At 37.2% G+C, this 10,792-nt stretch overlaps 1 protein-coding gene across 1 annotated transcript; it reads right to left on the bottom strand.

Moving 5' to 3' along the window:
* Positions 1–1,354: 1,354 nt before the first annotated feature.
* Positions 1,355–5,352, bottom strand: LOC143890663 (elongation factor 1-gamma 3-like). Its single transcript, XM_077395347.1, has 6 exons — positions 5,344–5,352; positions 2,483–2,632; positions 2,338–2,398; positions 2,170–2,222; positions 1,967–2,068; positions 1,355–1,791 (listed from the first exon to the last, which is right to left on the bottom strand). The coding sequence occupies exons 1-6, from the start codon at positions 5,350–5,352 to the stop codon at positions 1,357–1,359; spliced, it is 810 nt and encodes a 269-aa protein (XP_077251462.1). The 3' UTR covers positions 1,355–1,356.
* Between the last annotated feature and the right edge of the window lie 5,440 nt (positions 5,353–10,792).

Below are 10,792 nucleotides of genomic sequence, written 5' to 3'. Positions count from 1 at the left end.
TCCAAAGATGCATGATAAGGTATCATAGGGAAATGATGCATTCACCCCCTTTTCTTCCCCGCCCCTATAGTGTATTTATAACAACTCCTTTCCTTTATAGGGGGTGGTGGCCAGGGGAAGAAAAAGGCGCCTCTAGTGTATTTATGACAACTCTTTCTACTGTACAAGGGGGGTTCCAGGGGAAGAAATGGGGGCGCATATATCATTACCCTTTATCGTATGCTAGAATGTTTTGCTTAAAGTCCTAATTTATCAAATTATCTTTGAATTCACTCTAATTAATTCTTAGTTGGGACTATAAAAGAGTTTTCGACCCCTTAATAGATGTTTTTTTTGGCCAATCTTGATAGATATATTGTTAGCCCTCGAGGAGGACTAGTATGATCTAAACCAAGAAATGGTTAGAACTATCAAGGGCTCTTTACTTCGTCCTGAATATCTAGAGGAGAAATTTAACCCGTTTGGAGCCTTGATCATAGTCTCAAAAATTCATCAGTGGCACGAAGAAATAGACCACCTCTAAGGATAGGAATAATGACCTTATGAGCATCATTATTATCAATATAAAACCAAGACCCTAGGATTTAAAGCTTTCTTGAACAATGAAGGGAAACACTCAGCAAATCTACTCGGCATATAAAATTCTTGCCCAAAAGTAATCCGGATTGTAAACCAGCAGCCAGCACCTATCAATCCAGAAAAATGATCACACTGTCAAAAAGACTCTTTAAGAATAAGGACATATGATCCATATTCTGAGAGTAGCTGAACTTGGATGAAAAAAATGGTATATGGGGAAGGCTTTGAAAATTTTCTTCTATTCATAGAAGAGCCCCATTAAAACAGGGCAAATCGTGGGTGGTCCATGCTAAAACCACAGGGACGTGATTTTAGAAGCTTCAAAGGTGTGTGAAACACATTTAAGGCTACTAAATCCCTGATCTTCAATACTCAAAGCACACAACAATGCATTGATACCAAAACTCTTTTGTTCAATACACTTGCAACTTAAAATGATGCAAGCATATATACATACATCATCAACTTAATGACATAGGAAAATAATATGCATGATCAAGTAAACAACCATCAGGTTAAGGAGCCATTCAAGTACCAAAACATAAGCAAACTTAATGAGGAAAATTGGATAAATAATTGTCTGCACACCAAACTGGCAAAGCTGTTGATCTGTTCAAGAGATTAAAAGGCATACCTATCCTCTAGGCCACAGATCACTTTGAAAGAAAAGGCCATGGTGTAATCTATCTATCACCTCAAATTTAAATAGAGTTTCACCTACAGTTTTTATTGGATCTCATTAACATACCCAGCTAGAATAGGGCATTGAAGGCAGTCTCACTTGAAACACTTGGTTTCCTCAGGATTTTTTGGCTTGGGTTTGGGCACCTCTTCTTCCTTTGCATCCTCCACTTTAGGCTTGACTTCTCTCTTTGCCTCTTCGTTTGGCTCATCATTGATCTTTGTAGACTCTTTTGGCGGAGCAGGTCTTCTCGAAGATCGAACAGGTGGAATAGATTCAGCCTGCTTTAACTCACCAAAAAACTTGAAGAAATTTGGTTGATTAATCAGGGCCCAGAAGTATCTCTCAACATGAGGGAACTCTGAGGTAAAGGTTTTAGTCATGACCTGTTTGAATCCCACGTACAAGTTACAAGTCATGACAATGTCAGCAAGTGTTACAGATTCCCCCACAAGGTAAGTGTTCATAGCTAGATGAGTATTCAAAGCAGCTAGTGCCCTCTTCAAAGCAGAAACGGAAGCTTCTTCGGCCTTCACGTGTATAAGATCATGAAGAGATATTAGAAGGAAATGAATCACTAAATGTGTCATACTCTTATATGGAGAAGCTCATGGGTTATCCTAAAAATTGGGGTCGGGATACCCTATGGCATCAGGAAAAAGAAAAAGAAAAAAGAAACACATGGGTTATGACCACTTAACAAACCTGAGGAAGGTGCACTGAATACCCAATTCTGGGTAGGAACCACCGCAAAATGTTTGCATCAATCTCCATTGACGCAAAATCAATCCATTGCTCAACGCGAGCCTGTGAACAACAAGATGTAAAAATTGTAAAGAATTTAATCCACAGAAAAACAATGACAATGCTTACTAAGATTAGATGTGCATGTGAACTAAAAATCTTACATGTTCGATGAGGGAAGACCCAAAAAGAGTATTGGCACCCTTCAAACGAGCAACTGTAGAACAGGACCCATAAGTAATAACAAGGCTAACATTAGGATTCCAAATTTGAGGAAACTGATTTTAAAAAAAAAGGATTCCAAATTTGAGGAAACAAAAATATAGTCTCACCATAACATGCAATGGCATTGCTCTCAAATATGGGACCATCAGGTGTTTGTAATACAGGAACCTGCAGAGCATTTTCAAGCAAACACAATCAAAGAATGAAGTAAATGGCAACCCACAAGCTTTCCCTTGGACAAAACTAGTGTACCTTTCCAATAGGGTTCATTTGAAGAAACTCAGGAGTTTTATTTGAGACACCCATCTCGAAATTCTGAACCAATTCAACTTTGACCCCTGTGTACTCCGCTGCAATGAGTGCCTTAAAAGCATTTTTGTTTCCGTTTCCTACATGTAACACCTACAAAGTACACACAACAGAACCACCATAAAACTTCAGACTAAAAGCTTACAATACATTGCTCACGGAAATTGTTAGAGATCTAGGTAGAAATCACTTGACTAACAAAATCAAATAATCAAGTGTCCCTCATACTCCGAAGTCCACACTATATCCCAAAAGTACCTGATTTTTTTTTTTTAAATTTTTTGACCAAGTGAAATCTTAACGAACTAAGATAGCTAGGCTAGCCAAAGCTAAGGTAGACGCAAAATAAAAAGAGAAGAAAGAAAATCTAGACATCCGGTGCCAAACAATCATTGCCATGCAAGATACCCCAAAATTAGCCAGTAAGTCATTAGAGGAGTTTCCTTCCCTATGAATATGAGAAAGGAGCCAAACTTCAGGCATGGAATACCCTTTCCTTTTATGTTGTTACATCCAGTGTTCCAAAACGAGAATGCAGACAAAAACCCAAGCTGGCTAGGTTCGACTCCGAGTACTCCCCTAACTTCACCAAGCCTGACGAATTCTTATAACCCAAAGAAACTTGACCAAGGGAACGATTGTATGTCACTTGTGATGTCGTGGAAATAACCGATTTGTTCATTCTCTCGCTCGGCTGTAAAACCGGTTTCCCTAGCATTACTCTTTTGAATAGAATGAGTAATTATCTCCTTTTCATTCAAAATCATTAAATTAGATATAAAATTCTAAGATTAGTAAACCAAAGTACAAACTATATTCATCATACAATAAATTGCTAAGCAGATTACAAATTAACTATATTCATCATACAGTAAATCATCATATAGTTTAGGGAAATGATATCACCACTACCGTATTTTGATGAGCGCACTCCTCACATTATTAAAAAGTAAGGTATGGCCCGCACCATAGGATGATCCAAACCGTCCATTAGATGGGCCATAGCCTAAATAGGTTGTGCCCCAAAAATCATTTCCATAGGTCGGTCCTAACCCTCCGATCTATAGAGGGTTGATTCCGACCCTCTGATATTAGAGGGTTGATCCTAACCCTCTGTAGATCGGACGGTTAGGATCAACCTATGGAAACGATTTTTGGGGCACAACCTATTTATGCTATAGCCCATCTAATATTGGTTTGGATCATCCTATGGTGTGGGCCATACCGTACTTTTTAATAATGTGAGGAGTACGATCATCAAAATACAGTAGTGGTAATATCATTTCCCATAATTTATTACAAAAATAAATAAAGCACATATTCAATTCTATAATTATCATCATAAAATCAATCAATCGTTAGTTCTCAAAATTCAAAAGAAATAGGCCAAAATCATTGAAATCACAATTAATTCTCAAAATCCAAAATAAACAAAAAAATCATTGAAATAGGGTGAAAAAACCCTTGTAATAGACAAAAATAACTTGGCAAAGTTATGTTGAGGCAACCATCAAATGTCCCTGTTTGTTTTAGATTTTGAGAATCGATTGTGAGTCCATTCAGTTCTTAAAATACATAACAAACAGGACCTAAATCGTTGTTGAATTAAACATGAAAAAAAAACCCTACAAACGGGAGAAAAGCATGCAGCTGGTATTGGTAACAAGTAGGAAGGATGGGGAGGAAATTAAGAAGAGAGAAGAGGAGAGAAGAGGATAAAAAGAAGTAGAAGGGCAGAGTTAGGGTTTTCTTTACTTGCTTTAGGTTATAAGTTGGAGCGAGGGGTTTATATATGATTTATTTCTAATCGTAAAAGACCCATTACAGAAAAATAAGCAAAAAAAAAAAAAATAGTAAAATCGTAAAAAATTCCTAAAAATCATTTTTTATGGATACGATTCTTCCTTCTTATTTGAATCGTTAAAGCTTCGAATTCAAAACATGAATCGTACGATCTTAACAACTGTAGAGTAGGAGGATCTTGTTCATCCACATGTTGGGCCCTAACAGGGAGCAAATTTTCGAGAATTGGTCAATCCCATCAATTTTAATAATGTGAAGCAGTCATGCCCGGTCCATCACAATGACCCCATCTCAATTTTTCGCACATAAAAATTACAAGGATTGAACAATGGTAACTATCTGATGAGTGCTCAAACTTCCTTTAATTGTAGACTGATTACCATTGATGGCCATTATAAGGTCACTTATATTTTTGTACCATGGCCAAAGACTACAGAAAAGGGAACAATTTACAAAGACTGAAGTGAGCCACACAGACTAACTTAGATTTGCAGTTCTTGCTTACATGCAAGTGGGGCATTCAATCACCCAGATTATGTCATTAAAAAGGAAAAAAAACCTAGGTCATTCGTGGAAAAATCACCACATCATAATTTGTAAATTTTAAGATATTTCACTGAACCTTTTTTATCAATTACAAAGAGAATTGATGGTGCTTATATAAAGCACTTACATGACAAATATAGAATGAAATCCAGATAACTATAGAAAGAGATGATAATAGAAGATTCTAGTCCAGCCTAATTTCTAATTCAACCTGATTGCTTAATATCTAGGTTACCTCTCTTAACCTACTTGCCTAATCTACACCAAGACGATCTAACGGTGAACCTCAACCAAATCCAACGTCTCACATATTCCAACATAATTAAATTTAAAAAAAAAAAAAAAACAATAGCCTTCTTTTCTTCTTGTTTCATTTCATGCATAAATTGTATAAATAGAAAATACTGAATCTCAATAAACCCTAAAAGCCCTAATTAAATTAACAAAAAACTCACCAAAGCCATGATTAAATGGACAGGGGTCTGCTTCAACACAAGATCTGATCAGATAGACAGAATCCAATTTTAGTTTCTATGTAAAACACAAAAGTTTAATCAATCTAGTTAAACAAAAAAGGAAAAAACAAAAACATTCCAAAAGAATATGCCTCACTCTATAATGAAAAAGAAGAAAAAAACTTGGGAAAATGGGAAAATTCAGAAACCCTGTATATGAAGCAAACCAAAGATATTCGTTAGATTTTCATTAAATTTCCCCCAGATTTTGCGTTCCCTAGATTTTCACTAGATTTTTGACCGATTTTTGCTCCCTAGATTTTCACTAGATTTTAGACCGATTTTTGCTCCTCCCTATTTTTTCACTAGATTCTTAACCTTTTTTTGCTCTCTCTCTCTCTCTCTCTCTCTCTCTCTCTCTCTCTCTCTCTCTTAAACCCTGAATTCTAGAAGATTTCTTGGGCTCTGCTATAGCCCCACAATTTCTGGAAGATTTCTTCCTAGACCGGTAATGGCCTAGAGAAAGGAAGTTATGAGCAAAATAAGCTGTGGTATATGTTTGATTTTTTTTTTTACTTCCTTATTTTCCTTGATCTTCTTCTTCATCTTAGGTTTCTTGGTTTCCTTCCATTTTCTGCTTCTATCTCTCTAATTGTTTTGCACTTTCTTCTTCTTAGGTTTTTGGATTTTCTTCCAGAACATTTCTGCTTCGTCTTGGGTTTTGGGCTTCATACTCTCAAAGCCTTTCGTCTGATTCTTCTGCTTCTTCTTGGGTTTTGGGCTTCATACTCTCAAAGCCTTTCGTCTGATTTTAAAGGGGTATTTGTCTCCTGTAACCGTCAAAGAGGGCGATTTTATCCGTTTAGGGGGGAGGCGGGGATATCATTTCTTTTTCTTTTTCTCTTTTCCTTTTTACTTGATGAGAGGCCTCAGCTTCAGCCAGAGATGTCCCTGCATGAATTATAACGTATCATAACCCTAATGGCAATTTCGTGGTTTCTTAAAAATCAAGATTATAACTGGCCAAAGGGATAATGTTCGCACATTAGGCTAGGGCAAATCAATTTATAAAAGCATTTGAGCATTGTACACAGTCCATATTAGTTGACATTTCTTCAGTAATCTTTTGTAAAACAACAGTTATATTTTATCATACTGGTTTCTAATCTTCTTGTGATGGGATTTGCTAGGGACCATCGCAGAAGGCATTTCGCAGATGGTGTGTCGAATGTCAGACCAGCCACCTCATGAATGATGACAAAATATGACAAAATATGTTGAAAAGTGAACCTCTGATGTTGGTCTGACATGCGACAAACCATCTGCGAAATAACTAAATGCCTCTGCGATGGTCCTAGCAAATCCCTCTTATGACTGTATCTTTCATATAAGTCAATCTTCTTCTTTCTTTCATTCTTTGAAAAAGGAGTTTTAAAGTATTCCTTTTTGTTCGATCGCACGGGTGTCCCACTAGTTATCTATATGTAGAAAGAGGAAGGAATTTGAATTTTTGCAAATCTGATTTCTCTCACTCCCAAGAAAATAATGATTGGAATCTCCGCGCTTCTTTGAATTTGAAATTAATTGAACAGAACTTGGCTCTAGAGGAACTTCGTCATATTGGCGACATGGCCGAGTAAAAAAAGCAAGGAACTTCATCATATTGGCAACATGGCCAAGTAAAAAAAACCACCACGCGGCATTATGGAGCAAACAAAAAAAAGACAAAAAAGGGAAGCAGAATTATTTCTTCCATGCTCTCTCTTCTCGCATTCAAAATCTCACAGAGGGTCCTACATATGACTACTGATCTCAACCATCCATCTAATGGGCCTTGCTTTGGATATCCTATGGCCGAATAAAAAATCAAATCAATCGTGTAATAATAACATTACTGTGTATATTTCTTTTTTTGTCATTGAAGAACATAGATTGGCCAAAAAACAAAATCTATCCAACGGTTCATATTCAACGATTAAAAATACACACTATTGAATGTTAGGATTGCATGATTGCCGTGATTTGCAGGCCATTAATTCATAATAGGTTTGGGTAGAGATAGTGGCCCCACCCATCAACAATAAGAGGGGTAAAATAGCTGCCCCATCCCATCAATTCTTGTAAATAATCGATGGGACTGGGCAACTATTTTTTACCCATATGGTCCAGTATATTTCAAAAGGTACTGTATGTCTTACATCATAGGATGATCCAAACCGTGGATTTGACGGGCCACAAGGTAAATAGGTCGTGCCCCAAAAATCATTTACATAGGATGATCCAGCAGTAAAAGAGATGATCCTCTCTCCATGTCTTTCATTTTGTTTGTACGTATTTGAATCATCGAAAGCATAGGTTTCTTTCTATTTCGGAGTTACTCTATAATTGTGTTTTGTAATATGGGTATATGAAGTATTTAACCATGGTATAAGTTTAAATAGACTTTTGGTGATTTAATCTTGTAATATATTCTAGAATAAAAGAAGACTTACGGGACAAATCTTATATTTGTCATTTTGATTTTTTTGAGCAAAGAATTGAAAAGTAAAACATGCAAATTAGACTATAAACTTACGAGACATCTTATTTTAGAGATTCAAGCCAACTTGTTTATCAAAGTCATAGAGAACCCTAATTTAAATCAAGACCTTACTGTGAAGTGGTAGTATTTTCTTGAACAAAGCGAGCTCCTGATGGGGAAGACTTTGAAATTTTCTTCTATTCATAAAAGGCCACATTAAAACAGGGCAAATGGTGGGGTTCCATGCGGATCCTACAAGCTTTAAAGGTGTGTAAAAACAATTAGATAGCCGGATAATTGGATCTCATGAAAAATAAGGAATCAATTTTCATGAGATCTCATTAACATACCCTATCAGAACAAGGGACTGCATAGATGAACAAAACAAAGACGGATAAATAATTTACAAGAATATTAAACCTTATAATTTGCTATATTATGAAAGGAAAAAGGACAGGCATCTGCAGCAAGCACACACATGACTGAACAGTGGAAATCAGGCACTATAATGATACTGAACCTCCAATCAGTGGCATTGAATGTGAACCATTGGCCACATAAATTTCAACTGTCTAATTGCAAATCATTGATTAGAACCAGTTCCATCAACTGGTGAGAATTTTGAATCATATGTCATTCACAGTGAGCTTCTTTCATAGATGGGTCGCAGATGAGTAGGCTTAACCACATGCACGGCTAACAAGCACACAATAGGAAAGTTACTTTCTGTTACTACTAGATAACTCTGTCCCTATTTTAAACATACATATACAAGAACAGTATGTGTATATATGGCTGCAAGAGTGGGACACAAGTACGAGATGTGATGTGGGAAGTGAGTGGTTTAGAAAATAGAAAATGCAAGAAGCGAAAACCTCTAGAGAAAACGTGTAGGAAGCATCATTGAAAGTCAACATTAAGCATGTAATAAGCCTCCTTCAAAGCGAACAGAAGTACATAGAAAGAATATGATTGTAGTAGGTTAGGGAGGAAGAATATAGATAAGGATTACAAGTAGAAATAACTTTGACAGATCTAGCCTTGGTAAACCCGGCCCATCCGGGATAGGTGAGGTTTTGCGGAATGTGGTGTCTCTGACGCATCGGAGGCGGAAGTCCCGGCAGTTCATCAATGCATTAAATTAGTGGCCCGAGAAATGTTTGAGAATTAAGTGGTGGAAGGGGACTCCCTTAATGTCATACGTTGGTTGAAGGGTTCTACCAAGTATCCTTGGGGTTTCATAGATATTTTGATGAAATCCGGGACCGCTTGAGATCATCCGCCATTGTCTTTCTTCACATCTGCAGATCTGCTAATTAGGTAGCAGACCGGTTTGCACGAGAGGGAGTTGCTATGGAAGCTCTCGCCCTCTTCGTTGCCTTCTTGTATTCTTATTTATGGTATATTTTCTTTGCTTTTGCTCTTTTTTCCTCCTCTCTTTATTTGACCATCTCGGTCTTGCTTTTTTAATAAAACCGGCTACCATTAAAAAAAAAAAAAAAAAAAAAAAAGGGATTACAAGTAAAAGAGAAGACTTCACGACCAATTAGAATTACAAGTTTTAGGAATTTCACATGTTTTATTCATGTATATTTATTATTCAAGTTTTGAAAAAAAATCCACATAAATTTCATATGAAAATTAGGAGCAGTCATAAATAAACTAGAGGGAGGTGGCCCCAGAATAAAAGGGGGTGAATATATCACTTATCTTTTGTGTACCATGATACGAGGAAATGGGTAGACTAACATGAGAAGACAGTGAAGAAAAAAATTTGGCCAAGCTATTTGAGATGGGATTGATCTAGAATGTTGCATGTGATCCATTGATATCGACCGTCCAATCTGTACAGTGTAGACTGACTTGAAACCCAAAAATTTATACAGTTTGTTAAAATGTTCATTGGCAAGATATATAATTGGTGTCATTATGCACTTGGAGGTAATCTACGATGGATCATATAAAATGGACGGTGAAGATCACTGGAACCGTCAATAAATTGTAAGCCACAAATGAGTGTCCAACCGTAACAAACCCGTCTCATTGTATGCTTATGGAAAAGGATACCAACATTTTGTCTTATGTGCATAACCCTTTCTGCTTAAATTTTTTTCCTCGGAAATGATTTTCCAACACCTCATTAATTACCAGGTTGGCAGGTTCTCTCATAGGAAAGTGATTCAACCAAACAGAGCGGTTTTTTGGGAGAAGGATTTTAAATACCGCATGTGGGGGGGATTTATCTTCGAAGACAGTGCGGGCACGGGCACTGGCCAAAAAAACAGGAGGTATTTGTTATAAAGCTTAGGGGCATTTTCGGTAACATAAACGTCGTGAATCATTGCACCACGTTGCATAAGTGTAATTTCTTGCGGTGCTAATGCAATGACTAGTTGACTACCAATTCATGTAATCCCTCACTCTCCATACTACACGTGGCACTTATACAAGGTTGCAGTAGGGTGGCAATGGTTCGGTTTCGGTTCGGTTCGACCCCCAAACCGAACCGAACCGAAATTTGAATCGGTTTGGTTTTACCAAACCAAAACCGAACCAAAACTGAATTTTTGGTTCGGTTTCGGTTTGGTTCCGCCAATTTTGCCACCCCTTACTCATAATAATTGGAAATATTCGGTTTCGGTTCGGTTTGATCCCCAAACCGAAATTTGAATCGGTTTGGTTTAACCAAACCGAAACTGAATTTTCGGTTCGGTTTAGGCTCGGTTCTGGTTCGGTTCGGTCAATTTTGCCACCCCTAGTTGCAGATTGTCATCTATGGGGCCCACTGCAAATTTGACTAACGAGGTGAGTCTCTTTTTCTTCCTGGATCCACGCCCTTACAGTGCAAAAGAGTCGTCACAGTAATAAACTTGAGGGGGATGGCAGAGGGAAGAAAAGGGGGCGAATATATCACTTCCCCATTTGACT

This window comes from Tasmannia lanceolata, unplaced genomic scaffold, assembly GCF_043159265.1.
Source record: "Tasmannia lanceolata isolate RefF3 unplaced genomic scaffold, GAP_Taslan_0.1 ptg000013l, whole genome shotgun sequence".
NCBI classification, from domain to species: Eukaryota; Viridiplantae; Streptophyta; class Magnoliopsida; order Canellales; family Winteraceae; genus Tasmannia; species Tasmannia lanceolata.
Note: the sequence above shows the minus strand (reverse complement) of the source record. Positions and strands in the feature narration are given on the sequence as shown.